This window comes from Monodelphis domestica, chromosome 5, assembly GCF_027887165.1.
Source record: "Monodelphis domestica isolate mMonDom1 chromosome 5, mMonDom1.pri, whole genome shotgun sequence".
NCBI classification, from domain to species: domain Eukaryota; kingdom Metazoa; phylum Chordata; class Mammalia; order Didelphimorphia; family Didelphidae; genus Monodelphis; species Monodelphis domestica.
Window position 1 is genome coordinate 219,052,233 of NC_077231.1, and position 24,329 is coordinate 219,076,561.

Genomic DNA, 24,329 nt, shown 5'->3' on the forward strand with positions numbered 1-24,329 from the left:
GGTGCTTATGTGATTAAGTATAATAATTGTTTTCCTAATGTTAAACCATCCTTACGTACCTGGTGTGGATTCAAATTAGTCAAAGTGAATTATTATCTAGATTTATTGCTATAGAATTTTACTTTAATTGATCAGTAGTCATTAATGAAATTGACACATACTTCTCCCTATTTCTCTGTGTCTCTTTGTTGTGTTTATTGGGATCATATTTGTCTTACAAAAATGAGCTTAATAGAAGGCCATCATTTTCTATTTTAAGGAAACATTTCTGTAACGATATTATACTAGGGAAAAATAATTTGAAAATCCATCTGGCTAAGGATATTTATTTTCAATAGTTCATTTATGCATTCCTTATTTTTTATTATTTTGTTCCTTAATTTGATAGTATGTTATATTTTGGTGAATATTTTTCTCAAATTTTTTTATTTTATTGGAATATAATTGTGTATTTTAGTTTCATATTCTTTTTATTTTTCTCATGTTTTCAAATTTTTGTGCTTGTTTGCAATTAGTTTATTTCTAGACTTTTGTACTGTCTAGTCTTATATGCTAAGATTACTGTTCATTTCATATGCTATTCTGATAATACAAATTTTCAAAGATATAAATTCCCCCCAACCAACTCTTGGGTCCCAGAGTTTTATTATCATTCTTTTTGACAGAATTACTTATTAATTCTAAGTATCTTTGATCCATTGTATTTATGTAATTATGTATCCATTTATGTTGTATTTATATATCTTTGATCTACTGTATTACATAGTATCTAATTAAAATTTAACTTTTTTACTCATATTTTATTAATTAACATTTTTTATTTTATTATGGTTTGTAATGGGCATCTTTTTGTCTTTTTAAACCATTTTTATAATCCTTTTATTGCCTTGGAATATACTTATAGATGAGTTAGAAATGGAACTATAGAGAATACAGATGGAGAAAGCAGTGGGATTATATCTAATTTACTTTGAAAAGAGCTGTGCTGGAAGTGATACAATTGTGAAATTATCATGTGAATAATTCACAAAGTAATCTACTGCTCTGAACTAGCTTTAGGAAGCAAAGTATGGTAGCAATAGTAATTGGTTTAGAGATTGACTTGGAAAGCTTCATTTACCTTCAAGTTTGTAAACAGTTGTTTGGGGCCTTTTGGTCTTTATGGGAAACTTATGTAAGTACTCCAAGCCTCATTATCATTATTATCATCTGATGCCAAAATTCTGGATATTTCTAAATAGTAAGTTTGTAATGTATATCAGAAGGCTTTGATTGATGGGTGATGGTGTTGATGTTCAAGATTGATGATGTTGCTTGATGAATAGCATGATCAAAAAGCTCCCCCACTAACCTGACACTAATACTGTTCAGTTCTGTCAAGAAAGGATGACCAAAAAGTTAGTGAGATCAGAGTGAGAAAATGGGAAGGGAGTAGGCAGTATATGAGAAAAAAGGTATGGAAGTGTTTGTTTCTTTTGGGTCCTTGGACCAGAAATGAAGCATAAATTACTGAGAAGATCCTTCCTATGACTATTGCTTATGTAAAGAAACCATACATTCTGCAGTGAAGAAGCTGGGGACTCTAGGACACTTGCTTCTTGGAGCCTCATAAATTCTAAATCTAATTCTTGTATAGAGTTAGCCTATACCAGTTTTTTTCAAAAGTGGTTCAATGGATAAACCCCAAAGTTAAGAATATATATTGAATTCATTAGCTGATATTGGTAATAATATATTGCATTTTATGCATTCTTTGTCAAGATTCTTTAAAATGTTTTTCATATTGTTCTAAAAATAGCCATGAGAATTTATGTTACTTAACATTAAAAAACTCTTACCTTAGAATCAATACTAAGTATGGTACCAGGTCAGAAGGGTGGTAAGGGTTAGACAATTGGGTTAAGTGACTTTCCCACATAGCTAGGAAGTGTCTGAGGCCAGATTTGAAACTCTTATCTCTAGACTTGGCTCTTTATGCACTGAGATAGCTGCCCTCTTTTTTTTCAGTAGAGAAAATAAGGAGAGGAATGGCTGTCACTTACTCAAAGGCACTAAAGAAGTGTGAACTGGGACTATAGAAACTAGGTTTCATGACTCTCATCTCTGGTCTCTGTATACTCACCTAGATGGTTGCCACCCTACAAGGGAAGGAATCAGGGAGGAATTTCAGAGATGTAGAATTTAAGGATTCTGTATGCCTGAGGGGCTTCCACTGTAGGAAAATGTCCAAGCCTTTGATATCTAAGGAGAGGAGGAAGAAGATTAAAAAAAAGAGGATACTAAAACAAGAAGATCATAGTTGATGAAGTGTCCTCTTCAAGAAAATGAGTCTAGTGTGGGAAGTCAGATGACTGAAATCAGACAAGGCAAAGATAACAAGATCCTGAAGAGGGAACATTAATTGCCCTCTTAGGATGTCAAACGCAGATCTTGGAAACATCATGAACCTAAGTGCCTCTGGAAATCTCTATTCCCCAAAGATTGACTGATGCAAATGCTCCTGCCCATTACAGAGGAGTTAATTATCCACTTCAGCCAAATTTTCTCTCCTTTTGAGTCAGAAGAATCTTTCTGTGTCTGAAGGTGGGCATTTCTTTTGGTAGTTTATGATGGATATGTGTGTGTGTGTGTGTGTGTGTGTGTGTGTGTGCATGCATGCAAGTGCATATCTGTAAGAGACTTTGAGATATGAGAGAACTTTATCTTCAGACTACTGAATCAAGTGCCTGATGCTTTTCATTTTCATTCAGATCCATCTTCCTCAGTTTGTCAAATATTGGGAATGAATTTCACCCACAGTATTATCTTGTTATTTTAAAAAATATATAAAAGCTCCCCCTTCTGTTCTTATTCTGGAAAGGTGGGAATTCTGATAAAGAGGGATAAATATAAGATCAGAAGGACTGTTAAAATAGATGAATTAAGGTGATACAAAGAAGCTTAGAAAATATTTTAGCATCCAGTGTCTAGATAAAGGCAATTTTATTAATAGCTAATGGAAAATATGCCTGGATAATTGTCTCAGTTCTGATTTTATTTCGTTTAAGGCATATTTCCCCTTATTCTCTCCTCTCCCCTCTTTACAACTTCAAAGTCCAGTTATTTCTATGATTTTTAAACCTCCTCCTGGATTCTTTAGATTTGCGATCCAGTTGAGCAGAGAGAAGAATGATTAACTTCAAATATTCAGTTGTCCTGCTTAAAAAGTTATTTGGATGCATTTTTCATAGCATAGAAAGAAATAGGAGATGGGAAAAATTACTGGTTGAAACTTAATAAGGAGACAGAGCAGTGAAAATGCTTTGGTTATATTCTCATTTTGCCTTCCCAGTTTAGCTTCCTCATTCAGCTTTGTATGGAAAAAAGAGAGAAAACAATTTGAGGGTCCAATGAATATTATGGTGTGATATAGAAAGGAATAGTGGGATAAAAGGGTCTTTGACATATGACAGTCTCCCCTTCTCAGTGTAATACACATCTCCACTAAATTGTATCCGTTGAGCAAAGACTATGAAAATGGTATGACTTTCCAGTCCAGAAAAAAAGAATACAAAATATCTATATTAAGTACATAAACTTTAGACTCTATATAAATGGCATATGAGTAAGTAGACATGCATTTCTAGGAATATATTGTATCCTGATGAACAGTTTTGTTTTTTATTTAGTCCAATAGTGAGTCAAAGACTGGGAGATTCCATTGAACTTCAGCTGGCATCATCATTAGGATTATAAGATTGGGATGTGGAATGGGTCCTAAAGATCATCTCCTCTGGAGAGGGAATGTGGTATGATGAAGAGTGCTGGACTTGAAGACAGGAAGACTTGGTTTTGAATTCTGCTCTTGAAAATAGCTAAATTTGTGGTCACAGGCATAAGTAGCCATTATCTAGTCCATACATCATACAGCTTGGTGGCACAGTGAATAGAATACCAGTTTTGAAATCAAGACTCATCTTTCTGAATTCAAATTAGGCCTCATTCACTTACTAACTGTGTCACCATGGGTAAGTCACTTAGCCCGATTTGTCTCAGTTTCCTCCTCTATTTTTGCCAAGAAAATCCCAAATATACTCATAGAAGAATCAGACATGACTGAAATAGATGAACAGCAACAACAATCCATTCTTCTCATTTGCTATATGAGGATACTGAAACTCAGAAAAAGGAAGCAGCTTGCCCTAAAAGGATGCAAGTAGGAATTAGAAGGATGCTGGGATGAAGCTTAATTCATCCCCTGTCTTTTAACTAAATGTCCAGGCTTCAACTGCTATTGTGGAATGGGATCAAGGAAAAATAAACTGGATTTATTTCTTCCTCCTCTTTGTTTACTCACTTTATTTTAGTTTAGTCAGCAATGAAAGAAAGTCAAACAAACTGGTCTGGAGATGTAGTGGAAAGACCACAGGAATTGTGAGCAGAACACTTGGGTTTGAATCATTTATTTGTCCCTTTCAACACATGCAAATATAGGTGAGTCGTTTTTCGGTGAGTCTGTGTTTCGGTTTATCCATTTGAAAAATTAGGAGATTAGACTGGATTCCTTCTAACTCTACAATCTATAATAAGGGATCATTTGTACAAATAGGTTTAAAAACCACCCCTACAACCAACCTTTGTTTCATGCCGGCATGGAAATGAAGTATTATAGATTTGAGTCAAACACTAAGAACAAAGCTGGAAATAAAAGTCATGTTTTATTTATTTCATTCAAGCTGTAGCTTTTGAATACTAGTATATAATTTCCAGCTTGTCCTCTTAGTGACTATCTTTCAGACTGTCTTTACCTCCTTCATTTTTAGGTTTAAATACATTTATTTATTTGTTATGTTAAAATACCAAGGCAATTGTCTCCCTCCTTTCCCCTCTCACCATCAGGGAAGGTATCATTTAACAAAAATATAAGGTATACATAAAACTATGTCTTGCTTTTTTCTTTTTATCAATTCTTTCTCTAGATGCAGACACACAAGTCATTCTTCCAATATTTTAATTGCTGTACATAATATTCTGTTGGTTCTGCCCATTTCAGTCTTCATAACTTCATGTAGGTCTTTCCATGTTTTTTTTTTTTAAATTACTCTGTCCTTTTAACAGTTAATAATTGTGCTGTCTCTATCCTCATGTCTTTATTGTGGGATTTTTAAGCACAATATTTAGTGGTAGCTAACATAGTGGACTGAGTTTCTGTTGAAAAGAAGAGTAAAAACTAAAAATCCAGGTAGAACCTGATTAGTATAAATAGCAAATCCAGTGAAGCAGTCATGCTGTTCTAGTTGGTATTGCATATTTCTGCTGGACTGGACCAGGTCACCATATTTTATATAATTATAACTCTGAATAGTGTAAATTCGAATACATGTGACCATTTCATGGTACTTATTATTTGCACTAATCAAGACGAGGCTTAGATTAGGGAAACCTGAGGTTGGAATACCATTTCTGATGCTTATTAGCCTTCCGACCCTGGGCAAGTTGCTTCACCTCTATGATCCTCAGGTGAGAAGGAGTGTGTTTCCTAAATGGAAGTTTTCCTATGAAGAAAACCTTTGGTATTACCTTGAATATAACAAAACATTTCACTCTAAGTTCATATTCTTTCTCTATAAGCTATCCTTTCAATGATAAAATCTCCGAAGTGAGGGTTTCCAATTCCCCATCACCAACTTCTATAGATTTTCCTCAGGAGATTTTTAATTCCTTCCAACACTTTAAGAAGATAAACCAAATCCATATTAACTACTTACAAGTTCATTTACCTAACCCATAGTTTATGGAGTCCCTCCCCACTGACATAAATGATTCCATTCAATTCCACTCTAATTTAAACAAGCATTTATTAAGCAGCATAGACAGAGTACTGGACTTGGATTCAGGGAGAGGTGTGTTCCAATACCATCTTCAATATACCTTTGTGACCCTGGACAAGTCACTTTACCCTTATTGGTCTCAGTTCCTCTTCTGGATTAGGAAAATAATTGTAAAGCAGTTAGCACTGTGCCTGGCACTTAGTAAGCACTTGTATAAACATTATTAAGAGGTTGGTCTTGATGGCTTCTAAGGTCCTTTTCAGCTCTAAAAGTATGAGTAAACCCTTCTGTGTACAGAGCACTATTTTCAGCTCTGAGAGAGACATACAATTTATATCAGACAGTTTCTGCCATCATGGAACTCATAGACATAAAACATCCCCAGAGACAATTAGGAGCCAGCCTGCAGGGCTGGACAGAGAGAGATCTTCCCATAATTCCGATAGACATTTTTAGGCACTACTCTGTAGTTTGCTTAAGGAAGGAGTGGCCCCACAAGTGCTTAATGTCTTAAGACAGTGAAAGCCCTTTTTATCACTTTGATATGTAAGTCACCTGTAAGAGTAGTTATTTCCTTCAGGAGGGTAGTTCAGCATACTTTAGCCAAGGGAATGGGGAAGATAACGACAATGTGTGGAAAAAGTCAGGATAAAGTGAGATTAGGGCTGTAATTTCCTGAGTTATAGTATTATCTTAACCTCTGCTTGAATGTGTGGAATATACACATATATTTAAGGGTGTTTCCTGTCCTTCAAATCTGCAGGAGAATTCACATCCCAAGCCAGATAAGTAGGGTTATAGAAAGACTATATATATATATATATATATATATATATATATATATGGAGAGAGAGAGAGTGTACATACTTAAAGCCAATAGATTTGGAGTTCTAATTCTGCCTCAGATAATTATTAGCTGTAAAACTTCTTTGCCAAATTACATAACATCTCAGCCACAGTTTCCGTATCTATAAAATGGGGATGATAATAATAGTATCTATTTCAGAGGATTGTGCTGGGGATTAAATGCTGTTATTCAATCATTTCAATCATGTCTGACTCTGTGACACCATTTTGAATTTTTCTGGCAAGGATACGGGAGTAATTTGCCATTTCCTTCTCTAAGATTATTTTATAGATAAAGAACTGAGGCAAATAGGGTTAAGTGACTTTCCCAAGGTCACATAGCTAATACATTTTTGAGACCGAATTTGAACTCAGGAAAATGAGTTCTATGTGAAACCATTTGTAAACATTAAAGTATTATGTAAATGTTAGATTTTATTATCATCAAAAAATGAGAAAGATCCAAAAAACTAGATTTGGCAAATATTTATTAAACATTCACTATATCCAGGGTCTCAGGTTAAGCACTCAGGATATAAAGATAGCTGTGACATGGTCCTAGCTCTCATGTATTATGAGTCAAATGGGAAAGAAGACATGTACATATGTAATTATGATACTAGGGAAAATTAGATGCTCCAACAAAGTGTTATGAGAAATTGTAGGGGGAGATCACTTTTAGGAAAGGGATTCAGAGGTGTCTTTAATGAAAAGATGGCATTGTGACTAGACCTTGAAGGAAGGGAAAGATTTCAACAAATGGAGATGGAATAGTTGTAAATCTTAGGAATGTGGAATAGTGAACAAAGATACAGAAAAAGGAGGAGATAGGATATGGGGGAGTAGTAGAAGAGGGCTAGAAATGTAGATTTAAGTCAGATTGGGACTCTGAATGCCAGTATCATTAACTTATTTGAAAGTCAAAAGGAAATTATTTTTTTTAGCAAAATAATGAGTAAAACTGTTTAGGCAGAGATACAAAGAATGGTTTGGATGAGGAAGGGACTAGAGGCAGCTGATCAGTTGGGAGCCTAACAAAATAACTAAAAATGAAGGTGGTTTCCATAGCAATGAAAAAAAAAGAGGAAATTCATAATCTTTAATAGGTAGAACGGACAGAATGATGTCTTTGTCAGAGGGGATGAGGAATACTGAATGATAATTCTTAAGTAATTAGTCTAAGTGACTGATAAGGAGATATAATTATCAGAAATAGAGAGGTTAGATGTTGGGTCATATTTTGAGTAAAATAAAAATTAAATATAATTTTGGTCATATTGAGTAAGAATTGTCAATGAGTCATCTCAGCAGAAATTTCAAGGAGATATTGGAAATGTAAGACAGGAGCACTGGGAAGAAGTTAAAATTGAAGATAAAAATTTAAGAGCATTCAAGCCAGAACTGACAATAGAATTTATGAGAATGAGTGAGATCATAAAGGAGAAAGCATATGGAGAGAAGAGACTAGAGCCTTGTATAGAACTTTGGGGAACACATACATTTAAAGTTATGGAGGAATAGTTAGGAGCTTAAGAATGGAGAAGACAAGTAGTCTGAAAGATAGGGGAAGTATGAATGCAAGATGATAAGAAAATCACAGGAGAAGAAATAGCAAGGACATGGTGGTTTACTGTGGCAAAGATTGCTGAGGGGTAAGGACTGAATAAAGCTAATTGGCTTAATAGAATCACAGAATCAGAGTCTCAGAGTTGAACTGAACTCTTAGGAACCATCTGTCCCATATTGTACGGGAAGATTAATTCGAGATCATTGATTCCAGTCTCATCATTTTACAAATGAGAAAATCAAAGTCCAGCAAAGTTAAGTAATTTGCTCAAGGTCAAGTAGAGAGTCATGGAATTGGGATTCAAAGTCAGCTTCTTGAATTTAATTGCATTATCTTCATATCCATTGTTCTTTGACTACACTATATCTGCCATTAGTTAGCTTGGAGGGAGGGGATGTTATAATGGAGCACTTTGGATGGAAGCTAAATTGCCCACTATGCAAGATGAGAAAGCATACGTAATGATTGTAGGCTGCCATTTCTAGAAGTAACACGATGGTTTGAAGATATGGTGGACTATTTTTCCATAGTGGAAACTTAAGTATTTTTTGTAGATTGAAAGGGATAAAGGCAGTAAAGAGGTTTCCATTGAAGTTACTAGCAAGAGGATGACTGATGGATAAATTTCACAGAAGAAAAGTGATGGGATTGAGCATACATGGGGAGATAAGCAAGCCCTATTTAGGAGGCCAGTTTATGGCAATGTAGTAAGTAATCTACATAGAGTTAGCCCACAGTGGTACCAAATTTGTGGTCATAGAATCTTGGAGCTGGAAGGGGTTATAGAAGTCATTTAATTATATCCCTATTCAATGTTCAATCTCTTGGGCTGTAGAAATCTGGTTCCACTTGAATATTTCCCAAACCAGGAGATTCATTACCTCATGGGTGGCTCATTTAATTTAGTCTCAGTAGCACCCTGTTCAAAGTGACAGAGATACTTCAAAGTCCTGGAAGATTTAAATCAATATCCAATAATTCCAAGTATTATATTGTATAAAGTTTATTAATAATCACTTGAAGTAGAAGAAAAAAGAAATAGAAGTAAAACCTGAGTAAAACTCTCCTGCCTCTCACCTCACCTGACCTCCACAAACCACAATCAGGGGAAAAGAGCGAAAGGCAGAGCTACACAAAACTTATATCCTCCCTATGTTACCATGTAAGGTGAGAGGGAACATGGGAAGCTGGGATTTAGAGTTAAGGGGAACAAATCCTAATTACATAGTACATAATAATTCAAATGGGAAAATATACTTTTTTTAAAAAAAACCTTTCCCCTCCTAACTGAATGGTTCTTGTTATTTTTGTCTCTTCATGCAGATTACTCTCACAGTTAAATGGAAACAAATAACGAGACGTGGATGAATGAATTCATTCTCCTGGGACTGTCTAGTGAGTGGGACACTCAGGTCTTGCTCTTTGTCCTATTTCTGTCCATGTACCTTTTGACTGTGTTGGGGAACTTTCTTATAATCCTCTTGATAAGGCTAGACACCCGCCTTCACACCCCTATGTACTTTTTCCTTACCAACCTCTCTCTTGTTGATGTCTCTTATGCTACCAGTATTGTACCTCAGCTATTGACACACTTCTTGCAAGAGCAGAAATCAATTCCATACGTGAGCTGTGCAGTCCAGTTATTTATCTCCCTAGCCATGGGTGGGATTGAATTTGTTTTGCTGGCAGTAATGTCTTATGACCGCTACGTGGCAGTGTGTGATCCCCTGCGCTACTCAGCCATCATGCATGGAGGGCTTTGTGCTCGGCTGATGGCTGCCTCCTGGGTTGGTGGGTCTCTCAACTCTCTCGTGCATACAGTTTTTACCTTCCAGTTGCCCATGTGCACAAACAATGTCATTGACCATATAGCATGTGAAATTTTAGCCTTGGTGAGGCTTGCCTGTGTGGATACTTCCTCCAATGAACTTGCAATCACCATCTCCAGCATAATCCTGCTCATGACCCCATTCTGCCTTGTACTGCTGTCCTATATCCAGATCATTACCATCATTCTGAAGATCCAGTCCACAGAGGGAAGGAAGAAAGCATTTCATACCTGTGCCTCTCACCTGACAGTGGTAGCTTTGTGCTATGGAATGGCCATATTCATTTACATTCAGCCTCACTCAAGTCCCAATATCCTTCAGGAGAAGATGATCACACTGTTCTATGCCCTTTTAACACCCATGTTGAATCCTATGATTTACAGTTTGAGAAATAAGGAGGTAAAAGGGTCCTGGCAGAAGCTGCTAGGACAGTTCTCTGAATTAAAGTTAAAGCTGGCATTCTCATGAGTCACACACAGACAACTGGATCCAGACTCAAATGTGCTAAAGCACTACTCATATCACTATCTTTTTTTTTTTTAAGATATAGGAAAACTCTAACTGGATGCTTTTAAATAGGAAGTGAGGATAAGGACATGAGAAAGAGAGCAACAATGATCATACTGGTCATGCTTACACAGAGAGAATTTAGGTCTGCTTTGTTCTCTTAAAAAAAAAAAACTCTATCTTTTTTTAAGTTTCAATTCTATGTGCTAGACAATCAGGGTTAAGTGATTTGCCCAGGGTCACATAGCTAGGAAGTTTCTGAGGCCATATTTGAATCCAGGACCTTCAGGATGGTGCTTCAGGATGGGTGCTTTATCCACTGTGCTACCTATCTTCCCCTTTGGTCTGCTTTATTCTTATTTTCCATATTCTCTACCATCTGGAAGAAATCTTATAATATTACTTCAGGCACATTTATCTCCTTGAACTTCATTTTATACATTATCTAATAATGCTCATACATATCTTAAATTGAACAATTGCATAAAGAAACAAACTGCATTTTAGTGTTGGAACAATCACTAAGAATAATAAGTAGCATATAAGCCTTACTATTGCATATTGAAGCTGAGTCAGTATGCTGAAATGCCTTGGAATGGATTCTCTATTATTCAAATTATGCAGGACTCTTTACACTGTGATCATAATGCTTGTGTTTATGTACCAAAACAAGCAAGAATTTGGTTGTTAGTTTAGTAGAAGATGAAGTGTGAGAATCAAAAATTGATCTGAAATTATAGATTTAGTCACTGGGAATAGGGAGCAACCATGCTCACCTCACATACTAGCCCCACAGTTCCTGGAGGTTCCTGGCACTTCTGGTCAACATCCACTGAAAACGATTGCTCATAACCTCTTACTAATTTATTTACTTTTTAACATTAGGCTAAAGGACATATTTTTTTCACAACAAGATATACTTAATTGAAAAGAATAATAAAATGTTATAATAACCCCCCCTTTCAAAACAAGGCTAATCAGTTAGTACATCACTAATGGGAGGAGGAAGTTACAGAGAATATGCATGACTAGAGAACACACTTTTAAAAAACCCTTTCAAGTCACTCACCCATGATCAAACAGCTAGGAAGTGTCGGAGGCTACACTTGAACCCTGGTCCTTTCTAGTCCAGGCCTGGTACTCTATCCACTGCTGCTTAGCTGCCCTTAGGGAACACACTTTAAGGGCACAAAGATAGCAATCATGTGTGAATAGGGAACACATGTATAGACTCACATATAGGGATAACATAAACCAGCTGCATCTTAATAATCAAGCAAGCAAGCAATTTTTAAGATCTTACTATATGTCAGGCATTGTGCTAAGTGCCAAGTATACAAAGGAAAACCAAAACAAAACATTCCCTGCCTTCTAGGAGCTTACATTCAAATGGTACAGATAAAATGTATATAAATAAATGTTCTGACATAGATACATATAAAACAGATATACAGTAGAGGGGAATCAATAGCATCTGAGAAGACTGGAACTGGTCTACCGAATAAGGCAGAATTTGAACTAAGTGTTGAAGGAAGCTACGATTTCTAAGAAACACAAATCAGGAGAAAGAGTATTTCAGATATATAGGGCAATAAATCTTTAGTTCCGGTGGCTTTTTTGGCTCATCTGCTGCTTGTAGTTGCCCTGGCCACTGCTCTGAAAACGTCATAGTTCCAGACTATTTCAGTTCTTTTTAGATTCATGCCCCCAATCATCTGAATCCACTGAGCTAACTAGAAAAGTCCTATCTCTTTTGAACTACTCTTTCCCCCTGATATACTCAGAAGCTCAATCTGTCTCTCAGTCTCTCAATCTCCCTCTCTCCCTTCCCCCCTTCCTTCCCTCTCTCTCTCTCTCTCTCTCTCTCTCTCTCTCTCTCTCTCTCTCTCTCTCTCTCTCTCTCTCTCCCTTTCCCCCCTCTCTCTCCCTCCCTCCTTCTCTCTCTCTCTCTGCCTTTGTCTTCTCCTCCTTCTCCCCCTTCTTTCCTTTTCTCATCTCTCCTTCCTATCGCTCAAACACTTATTTAAATTATTATGTGAAGTTCTTTTTAGTGTCTATTATATCCATGAGTATGCTATATGGTCCTCATGGCATCTGAGAAGACATTTTTGGAAACTATTACAATTTATTTTGTTGGATTGCTGGTTCTCCTCTTTCTGCTATCATTACATTGAATCTTTTCACCAAATTTATCAACTCTTCAAAAACTAGAGACTATGTTTGCTGTTCAGTCATCAGGTATTCCCATATAATATTGCCATACAACAACCCATGGCTACTCATTCATCTACTCAACATTGACTGATTCTTTGACTATTAACTCCAAAAATAGTTTTGTACATTTGTATAGTATAAAGTTAGTGACTTTCTTTCCCTTCTTTTAAAAGATGTTGATAAATGAAGCATTCTTTTTTTGGGTAACCCAACAAATTACTCATTTAATTTCCTCATGTAATCAAACACTGTATAGCTGTAGGAAGCATACAAATTTAAGTGAGATGCCCTGAAGAATTATGCTATTTTTATACTTCAGTTCTCTGTTGCCATTGCATTATTAACCAGGAAACAAATTGTCAGTCCTTGTTTAGGTAAGAATGACATCCTAACAAGGGCCATGGAGTTCCATAATGGGCCTCCCTCATATATTAGAGTTCTTAGGTTTTTGTGAGGATAATGTTAATCCCATATCATGAGCTTCTTTGATTTTGGATTTTGCCTGAATCAGGAACTACTAGGGATGATATTGCTTCTGAGTCATGAACACCTCAGAAAGGTGTTGCTTTGGTCATCAGACCCCTTATATTACCTCCAGTACTCTGTTGTTTTGCCATTAAGTATCTACATTTTCATCTTCTCTTAGTCAGTGATAGAGGGTCTAATAATAAGTTTGGTTACTCTGGAATACATCACTTTTTCAGACAATTTACATGATGGAGTTGCTGATATTTTCCTGTACATTCCTTTATGCTCTACCTTTCAATTTTAATTCTTCTGGAGTATCTATAACATTACTTAGGAACTACACTTTACAACATGATCATTATAGCTTTTGGGCATTCCTTAAATTAACTATCTGTAATGAAGATTCAATTCCATGATTCTATGTCAGCTTTCTAGTAATTGAAGAGCTATGGTACTGTTCAGTTTAATAATTATAGTAATGTCACAATTCAAAAATACTGATAAATAACAAAACATAATTAGCATCTTGAAACATGAAATAACTGTATAATAGTTCTAATAGAACAATTAATCTAGACTATAAAAGTCACACCAAAAATCCCTGCCATTCAATAACAGAAAGGAAATAAACACCCCAAAAATAAATGGAAGAAATCAGAAAAATCATTGCAATGCTTGGGCTTCTGAAAGTAGAGATCATGGATGGGTATCTACAATGTCTCACAGAAGACCTTCCTCACCTATGCATTCCTCTAAACTCCAATATTCAAAATAATGAGGTAAGCATCCCTTCAAAATTGTAGCTCTTGTTAATAAGGAAAAAAGACTTTTACAAGAATATTCATAGCTGTGCTTTTTGTGGGGGCAAAAAATTGGAAAATGAGGGGATGCCCTTCAATTGGGGAATGGCTGAACAAATTGTGGTACATGTTGGTAATGGAATACTATTGTGCTAAAAGGAATAATAAACTGGAGGAATTCCATGTGAACTGGAACAACCTCCAGGAAGTGATGCAGAGTGAGAGGAGCAGAACCAGAACATTGTACACAGAGACTGATACACTGTGGTACAATTGAATGTAATGGATTTCTCCATTAGTGGCAATGCAATGATCCAAACAACTTGGAAGAATCTATGAGAAAAAACCACTATCCACATTCAGAGGAAAAACTGTGGGAATAGAAACACTGAAGAAAAATAACTGCTTGAATACATGGGTTGAGGGGGATATGATTGGGGATATAGACCCTAAATGAACATCCTAATGCAAACACCAGCAACATGGTAATAGATTTTGATCAAGGACACTTGTAATACCCAGTGAAATTGCATGTCAGCTACAGGAAGGGTAGGGAGAGGGGAGTGAGGGAAATAATATGATTCTTGTAACCAAGGAATAATGTTCTAAAGTGACTAAAATTAATTTAAATTAAAAAAATAAATGAAGCTCTCCACCAAAAAACCCAAAAAACAAAATTGTAGCACTTGAGCTCCTTCAATATGTTTTCTTTCACTACACCAAATAGAAGATACACAAATTCAAAGTAAAAGACACTCAATTTACCAACATAGAAAAATAAATGACAAGAAATATTTCTCTAAGTAATATTATTCTTATGAAGTGATCAAAAGAATTATAGTGCAGTATAATTAATACAAATATTTCTTCTCTTGGAGAGGTTTATCTCCCAAAGTAGCAGTTATACTACTGATTTCAGTGTATGTGAAACCATAAATGTATCCAATTCTAGACTTATCTTATCATTTAGCCTTTTAGCTGCAGATAGAAATTCATGTATCAGTGATCCCTTATTTTGTGAGATAGGTTTCAGCAATCTCATAAAACACGGGTAAAGGGAAAAAAAGTTACCCACAAAAGATGTTAATGGACAAAGGTACAAAATATAAGCAATAAGCAAAATGAATTAGGATTGAGACAAGGAGGCAAATTTGAATTTATGGGTATAACTTAGAATTGGGTCCTATGTATGGAAGGTAGCAATTGCACACCCTGAAAATATATTTACTGGGAGACTGGCCAATGAGACCCATTCTTTAGAAACATATTCTCTACCTGCTAGAATCTCCCATGGGAATAGTTGGCAAACCTCCTTCTGAAAGATCAAGATGTCATGGAAAATAGGAACACAATTCTCTATTTCAGGGCCACGTAGGTTTTTTTGTAATTATTACCTGTTTTTTTATGTGATAAAGGGAAGACTGGGAAGACTTTTGATTACTGAGATAAAATTAGATATGCATACAAAGGATTTAACTGGCCGAATTATTCTTGTTCTCTCCAGATTCTGAAGCTTACAGTTTTGACTTCCTCACAGGAGACAGAACAAGAATAATTTGATCCTTTATTTCCTTACCTAAGGTGTCGCCAAGTGGCACATGATAGCTGTAGTGTCCATTGATGCTTTTAGTTTAAGGTACATTGGACATGAGATAGAATTAATTTACAATCCATTGAACTTTGAAAGGTCAGAATATCAAGCAACCAGAGGCTTCAGAATAGGAAATTCAATTAGTAAGATAATACTGGGCTTCCAATAACTGGGTCAATTGATGATCTAAGGAAGAAACCACTAAATTTAACTAGGGATTAATATTGGGGAAACACATAATGGGGCCTTGAGCCATTAACACTACAAGAACCCCAAAGAGGGCAACCCTGAGATTTGGAGGAAGACCAGTTCCCAGAGACACTCTGAGAGACCTGACCAGCTGGTGTCTTAAATGGTTGGGAGAGTAAATTTATCAAGGCTACACACACTCAGGAACCACCCAGACTGACTGTGTGGTGGGGTGGGAAGGAAGGAGGAGGGTGAAGCATACATAGCATGTAATAAAGATCCATGAAGGCAGAGACAAAAGTCATGTTCTCAATAAAGCCCCATGCAGAAAAAGATGAGATGAATAAACAATTTAGGTAACAGATCAAAAAGGCTGAAACAGAGCCAAGATATTGCAGTCATCAGGACCTTCAACTTCTTGAGTACATCCTGGAACACTTACTCTTCTAAAAACAGAGAAGTTATTAATTTCTTGATCTTTTTTCATGATAATGTTTTCTTTCAAAAGATGGATTAACTATTACCAGGAAAATTCTATTCTGGATCTGATTCTTCCTAACAAGGAATATCTACTTGCTAGTATGGAAACAATAGATTCTTGTTGGGATGGAGAAGTGGGAGGTGCAGGAATCATTCCATCTTAATGCTTGCAAGAAAGGAAAATTGGGAATAGGCTACAACATGTGCTGTAAATCTGAGAACAGATTTTTTAGAGTTCAGAGAAAGGATAGCCGAGATAACATGAACCAAATTTTACAAGGAATTCATCTCAAAAACAATAGGAACTTAAAAAAAAATGAAATGCTGAAGATATAAATAGAAAAAAAATCAGTGAGCTGTGGAAAAGGGAGTGGTTTAATGTTATTGCTGTATATGCACAGTGAACTCACCGACTTGCTTAGGTTTTTAATCAAGATACACACAAAAAACAGAAGCAAGGTCAAGTAGTGGTCTGAATACAAAATTGTGGCTCAGTTCTGTCAGAATAGTCCTTGAAATGATAAAATAAATAATCTGGAGGTCATAAGGACAGCTAAGGATAACCAAAAAGTTTTATTTAGCTATGGAGGGATGGGAAGAGAATAAGATCAAAGTTGAGATTAGACTGTTTTTCATGTTGATTACTGAGAATATACAGCAAACAAAGCTATTAAATGCCTATTTTGCTTTAGTTTAATCTGCAAATAAATATTGTCTTTGTCCTAGAAAAGACAAATGGCATATAGTTAATAGAAACTGATATCTAGATTAAGTGAAAAAATGGAAAATGAGAATCTAGTTGCCACTGATGAGTTCAGTGAGTGAGTAAGTCAATATGCATTTATAAAGCATTTATTATGTTGAAGGTATTGTGCTAAATCAGGAAAGGGATTCAAGTCACTTGAGTCCATTTCTCATACATAAAATTCCATGTCCTCTTGCTTTGGCTTGGACTGATCTGAATGTAAAGAGTGTCATCCTTCCTTACTACCTACCACCTTTTAGAATGCATACCTCTCTTTAAATATTAGTACAAGTGAAGTCAGAAGTCCAAGGTTCAGATCCTGCCTCTGAGACTTGCTATTATGTGAGTTTTGCCAAGTTATTTATCTCTATGACCTTAGTTTCCTTATCTGTAAAATGAAAGGTTTGGATATGATGGCTTCCAGGGTTCCTCTTAGCCCAAAGTCTATTACTTATTATCTCTCAGACTGTTCATTCTTTCCCCAAACCCTGAAATTACTTTCAACTGACTTTGAATGTACTTTGCATTTATTTATATACAAGCTTTATGCTACTTCAATGGAAAGTAAAGTCATTTGTGCCACTAGTACTGAACCCAATGCCCTAAACATAGTTGGCATGCTATATTATTGATTAGATTAATAGATTCACAGGATCAAGGATGCAGAGTTCAAAGGGAAATTAGATGTCATCTAGTTCAGTACCCTCATTTTGCAAGTCAGAAAACTAAAGATCCAGAGACATAAAGTGGCTTGTCCTGGGTCACACACAAGCAGAATTAAACCATCTGATTGAATATAAAAAAAAACTAGCTGAAGTCATCACTCTCTCATCCTAAGTTGTCTTTGATGTACAGTGAAGAATAAGAATATTAAAGAGACCAAATATTATAATTTGGAGTCTGGAAAGGTATCAACTATAAGCTTTACTTCAACTTCTAGAATAATATTGACATATATATTGTAAAACAGAGAGTTAGTGTTACATGGTGGATAGAAGGCCAACCTCATAATGAGAACAACTGCTTACAGCCAGTGTCTGTGTGACCCTAGACATGTCACTTAACATCCCAGAACCCCAAGTAATTCTCTGAAATTATAAATTGAAGAATAGTTGCTAATCTGAATGGAAAGAAGGAATTTCATCACCAGGAATTCCTTATACTGATAAAAGTAAAATTTGGGTGCATTACCTCCAAAAAATTATGAAAGAATTATTTAGCATAAGAAAAAAGTGGTGATAAAGAATTGGACAGGCCTAAATAGCCTTATTTATTTTTTCAATAGGGTCACTAAACTAATCATTTGGGAGAATGTCATGAATATTGTTTATCTAGATTTTAGCAAAGAATTTGATAAATGCATAATGCTATTCTTATGAATAAACTAGAGAGATGTGGGATAAATGAGATTATGGTGAGATTCATAACTTTTGAATGTCTAGATTCAAAGAATAATCATTACTCTTTCAATGTAAACTTGATAAGGATTATCCAGTAAAGTGTTTCAGCATCTGTGCTTGGCTCTGCTCTGTTTGACATTTTTAAAATCAAATACTATGCTTATCAAATTTGAAGATGCAACAAAATTGGGAGAGATAATTAACACATTGCATAATAGTCAAATTGAAGATTAGAATAGTGGACCAGGTTGAATAAGATGATTTTAATTTTAAAAAGTAATGTTTTGCATTTATTTTATTTATTTAAATAAGTTTATTAAGAATATTTTCCCATGGTTATATGATTCAAATTCTTTCCCTCCACTCCTCCCACCCCATCCCAGAGCCAATGAACAATTCCACTGGGTTATACATATATTATTATTCAAAACCCATTTCCATATTATTATCTTAAGCTTAAAAGAAATCAAATTAACAAGTAAAAGATGGTCAGTATGGTTAGGTAGCATTTTGCTAAGAAGAGATTTGGGAATTTTATGGAGTTTAATATGTTAGCAGAAAAATACTGTAATTAAGGAAATTAATTTAGTTTTGGACTTCATTAATGGAGCCCCAAGAACTAGGGAGTGATGTTCTACTATATTCTTCCTTTGTTAGACAAAAATTCAGTGAATCTCGCAGATTTTGAAGAAAGATATTTATTAGAGTCTATTAGAATTCAACCTTTATTTTGGGGGCTATTGTTGCCATCTTTGTTGCTTTCTCTTTGGTTTGATGACATAGCACCATCACTCTTGAATTACTCAAAGATCAGTCCGTACTGAATACTTTACAGTTTTCCCAGTCCAGTGCAAGTCACATATCTGTCTTAAGTTATTAAGGGAATAAAAAACCCAAGGAACTTTAGCAAGGAAGGGTTTAAACTCCTTTCCTCACTTCCAGGGCAATCCATCTGAACCTGTTCAAATATTAAACAAGTATTATTAAGTACATTTAAATAATGAGGAAACTGAGGCTCTCAGAGATTGTATAATTGTCCATCATCACACTGTTGGTGTGTGTTCAGGGTGGATGTGAACCCAAAATTTAGTTCTCAGTTGATTAAATAGGGAATACATATGGAAGCAGAAAGCTATTTCCCGAAGAATTCAAAGCCATGAAAACTATAATTTCTAGGTTGATATCATTTCTCTCCAAATATCATGTGCAGGTCAGGTTAATCCCATTCTGTCCCCTCTAACCCGGAAGCTTCTCGTAAGTCACAAACTCTTACATATGCCACTTCCAAATTTTTTTGTCATTTCTAAAATTGTAATGAGGCTTCCATTACTGATTTAGAGTTAAGCCCCAAATATGAATCATCCTACTGATTATTAGATTAAAATAATTACTTTTATCATTATAGAAAATATGCATTGGCCCACTCTCTCAGAACCAGGCAATTTATTCTTACTCTGTCCTCATGATTCCACAGCTGGAATGACTACATATTCCCCTCAAGGATACAGAAGAACTCTGGAGGCTTCAGGGGACTCTCTAATGTCACTGGTTCAAGCCCCGTTCCCATGATCTCATGGAGCTCATGAGATTGATGCCAGACTTGGTGCACCTGATAACTTTAGCCTTACTGTGTTTCAAAACTCCTCAGAACAAGTAGTTCACCAGCTTCAGCCCCCACAAGGAGCAGAGATGATAAATGTGGGCTACTATGCTTGGTTTGTAGTTACCATTTCTTTCTTTTAAAAAATTTACCCCTTTCTATTCTATACTATTCGTACATAGAATTTTTAACAATAATGTTCTGGCATTTCATAATCCACATTCCTCCCTTCCTCCCTCCTCAAAATGGCAGGTGATATGATATCAGTTATACGTGTGTTATCATGCAATACATATTTCCATGTTTGTAATGTTGTGAAAGAAGATACCTATCACTTACATTAGAGAAAAAATCATGGATGAAATAAAGTGAAACTGGCATGCTTCAGTTTACATTCAGACTTTTTTTCTTGCATGGTGGTAGATAACCTTTTTCATCATGAATTTCTTAGAGTTGTCTTGTATTGATATATACCCCTTCTAAAGCAGCTTTTCAAAGTGTTTTAAAATCTTTACTCTCATTCTAGTCTCATGATAACCATGAATAGTATATAAGTAGCATCTTATCCCACATTTTCAGATAGAAACTGTGAGGTACAGGTTAAGTGGCTTGCTCAGTGGCACCTAAGTTATAGGGTGAGCTGGGAATAAATAGAACCTAAGTCTCCTAATTCTCATCATGATGTTCCTTTCGATACTCTACATTCCTATTACACAGTGAAAAAAAGGATCAGGAGGGATTCCAGAGAAAGTGCATTGTGGAAGGATATTGTGCTCAGAGACTGATACTATAGGAGAATGTCCAAGCTTTAGATATTAGAGTTAGACTGAGGATGAAGGAACTCACATTACCCCAGATGAAACCAAACCAGAATAAACTCTCATGGAATAGAAACTTTGATCAGTCGCCCAGTTGAAGAAAATAATTTAGAAAGTCAATATGCTTAAAAATGATCCTTAACTCTATTTGAGAAGTCAGATGAGTGAAAATACAGAAAAAAATATAACAAGACCTTAAGGAGAGAATCATTAATTGCTCTCTCAGGATGTCAAGCTCAGACCTTGGAAACATCACCAACTCAAGATCTCTGGAGTTCCCTGCTCCCAAGTGCCTTGGTGAAGCAAATGCTCCTGCCCATTAGAGATAAGTTAAGTAACCACTTCAATCAGATTTTTCCTCTTTTATGAGCCAAAGGAATCTCTCTACCAGAAGGTGGGCATTTCTCTTAGCAGCCAAATCTGTATGGGGACCAAAATAAGAAAACTGTATCTTCAAACTATTGAACTGAACTTTATATGCTCTACATCTATATTCAGGTCTGTTTTCCTCCAGGTTTCAAGGAATGGGAATGAATTTCATTAGTAATGTCAACCTATTACTTTTATTTTTATTTTAATAAATGTCACTCACTTTTATTAGTCCCATTTTGGGGAATTAGGGATTCCATTAAAGATGGCCAAATAGACTTAAGATTCAAGGGTATTTTAAAACAGATGAATTTAGTATTAAAGGTGACATAGAGAAATTTAATAAGTGGTTAGGTCTTCAAAGCCCAGTTGCAGACAACTATGTGAATAATTCATGGGTAATTTTTCTGGAAAATTACTGCACCTTTTCCCCTTAATTTAGCTAAGGTGGATTTTTTTAAGGGATACAAGTTTGTAATCCAATTGTTTCCTATGTTTTAAAATTTCCACTTGGATTTCTTTAGTTGGAATTCCAGTTGAAGTAAAGGCTAATTACCCTCAAGTATTCAGTTTTCTTGCTCAAAAATTATACTGTTGTTCAAAGCTACAGAGAGAAATAAAAAGAAAGGAATCTTGAAATTTCATAATGAGGATTTTGATATTCCTCTTCTGACCTTCCAAATCAGTGTTCTCATTCAACTTCATGGAAAAGGGAGCAAGCAGGGAACAGTTTGTTGAAGTTTTCACAGAATGCTAGGGTATGTGATAAAAAGGAGAAGTGACTTGAGAAGGTCTTTGACATAGAGTGTTCTCACTGGACCAGAGTTTTAGGGAACTATATTGATTCCTACAAAAGTAGATATTATTCAAGTGTCAAATTTTAAACGCTTTCTCTCCAGTAAAAAGTAAATTGAATATGTTGTGTTTATAATGGAAATTTGTGAATTAGCAGTGAAAATTACAGTTAGTGCTAGTCTTCACTGGGAGAAGAAGCTCCCTATATTAATGAAAAAATATGAAAAAAGTAAAAATCCCCCTTATTGTTACTTGATGTCAGAATTCCAAAGGCTCCTAATTATCCAAAGAATTGGAATTATTTGTTAGAATGTAGTGACTTGATGATAATTTTTCAAATGGTTACTTGGGGGACACTGAGAAGATAAGGGTCACACAACCAGTATGTGTCAGAGGTAAGACTTGAACACACATCATTTTATTTGGAAACTAGATCTCTATGTATTATACAATGAATCCTCTTAATGGCAATAGTTGACATTTCTAAAGGACTTTAAGGTTTACAAACCCCTTGACATAAATGACCCCAGTTTCTTACTCAACAACAACAACTTCTACCTATGGTCAATGCCCCTTTTGCCAATATGGAGACAAACCCTGACCCAGTAAATTCTAGCTTAGTGTTTTCACATAGAGATAGACACGAGTTCTTTGATTGGCTGGTAAAGGGAACTCCCAGGTAGGGAAACATTCTTTACCAATGCTGATAGGTACCTTCTCTGCAACTTTTAAGCTTGAATTTTGTTTCTATTAAATAATCTCTTAAGGGTCCTCTGGCCAAATATCTTCCCCCTCTGTTCTGTCACTGATTTCTTCAGTCTTTTGGATTAAAGTATAGACCAGTTCAAACAGTCTATCTGAAATGCAAATATCACAGGGAGAAAAAGCAATAATTTTTATCTTTAACTGAATCAGTTTCATCTGTGGTTGTTAGCTGAGATCAGGGCCTTGAGAATTGAGAAATTTTTATGAAAAGGAGGAATATCTTTATTAAGAAAGAGTGGGGTAGTAAAAAAAATAACAGTTTTGGAACATAAGAGAATATATCCTCTTTAGGGCCACAGAGAAGATTAATTAAGTACTGATATGTGTTTTAATTCTTGTTTCTTCAATTATGTGGGGAAGCTCATTTGGGATGTTACTTCTAATTAAAGTCTGCTTACTTTCTGGACCAGCTCTAATAAAATTCTGATGGAGACATTTGATTCTGGTTTTCCATCTCTCCTAACCCCCAAAATATGTCTTTTTCTCATTTTCAGTGCCCCCATCTCATACTATCTAGGTGTTCTCATGTTTACTCTCATCACTGATGAGAAAATGAATCTGATCACATCATTTATATAAAGAGCTGCCCTTGGGATCAGGAAAAATGGCTTGGAATTCCACTTCAGACATACTCCTTTTGTGATCAGGTTAAATCAATTTTTCTTTTCCATCTCAATTTTCTCCTCTATAGAAAGGAATGATTATACTTGAGCTATCTTAATCTGGGTTCATTGTATACCTTCAAGGGCCAGAAACATGTGAATGATTAATATTATTGTTATTATTCTTCCAGGAGCTCCTTGAGAGAATTTTAAAGAGTACTACAAGGAGAGGATAATATTTAACCCACAGAGATTAATCAGTACCAATGATGGGATATGGGGAGAGTCTTTGCAGTGATGGGCTTTGTTGGCCCTTCATTTCAAACCTTCTAGGCAACTAGCTGTTTACTCTATCTGTATTTAAGGCTGCTTGAAATTTTCCTATCAGACACCTATAGATAAAGCATTGGGTTTGGAGTCAGGGCACTTGAATTTGAATCTCGGTTCTACTGTTTATTATTTTTTGTGATCTTTAGGAAAACTACTTTACTCTGAACCCCTGCTTCACCATCTTCCAAAGAAGTGGTTTAGACAAGAACTGTATACTCCCACTAGATCTAATATTATAGGATCCTACAATTCTAAATGACACTGACGATCTCTTAGTTTTAAAATACAATTATTCTATTAAGCCCAAGGAAGGTTTGGAGAGAGCTAATAGACCTAGAAACCTATCAGAATTGAGACCATTATGCTTAACATTCAAAACATATTGGAGGTAGCTGGGTGGTTCAGTGTATTGAGAACCAGGCCCAGAAATGAGAGGTCCTGGGTTCAAATCTGGCCTCAGACACGGTCTAGCTATGTGACCTTGCGCAAGTCACTTAACCCCATTGCCTAGCCCTTACCAGCCTTGGAACCAATACACAGTATTGATTGTAAGATGGAAGGTAAGGGGTTATACAGATGAGGATATATCTTTGAGGCTAAATGT

At 35.6% G+C, this 24,329-nt stretch overlaps 2 protein-coding genes across 2 annotated transcripts in view; both read left to right on the forward strand.

Annotated features, from left to right (window-relative positions):
- Positions 1 to 8,169: 8,169 nt before the first annotated feature.
- On the forward strand, positions 8,170 to 10,548 carry LOC100618665 (olfactory receptor-like protein OLF3). The gene is made up of 2 exons (XM_003342042.4): positions 8,170 to 8,308; positions 9,547 to 10,548. The coding sequence occupies exon 2, from the start codon at positions 9,564 to 9,566 to the stop codon at positions 10,518 to 10,520; it is 957 nt and encodes a 318-aa protein (XP_003342090.1). The 5' UTR covers positions 8,170 to 8,308; positions 9,547 to 9,563; the 3' UTR covers positions 10,521 to 10,548.
- LOC100618787 (olfactory receptor-like protein OLF3) overlaps positions 8,262 to 24,329 on the forward strand; it is an 81,343-nt gene continuing 65,275 nt past the window's right edge. The window contains exons 1-2 of the mRNA XM_056799832.1: positions 8,262 to 8,308; positions 9,547 to 9,618. The gene's annotated coding sequence lies outside the window, so the exon portion shown is untranslated. The remainder of the gene's footprint in view (positions 8,309 to 9,546; positions 9,619 to 24,329) is intronic.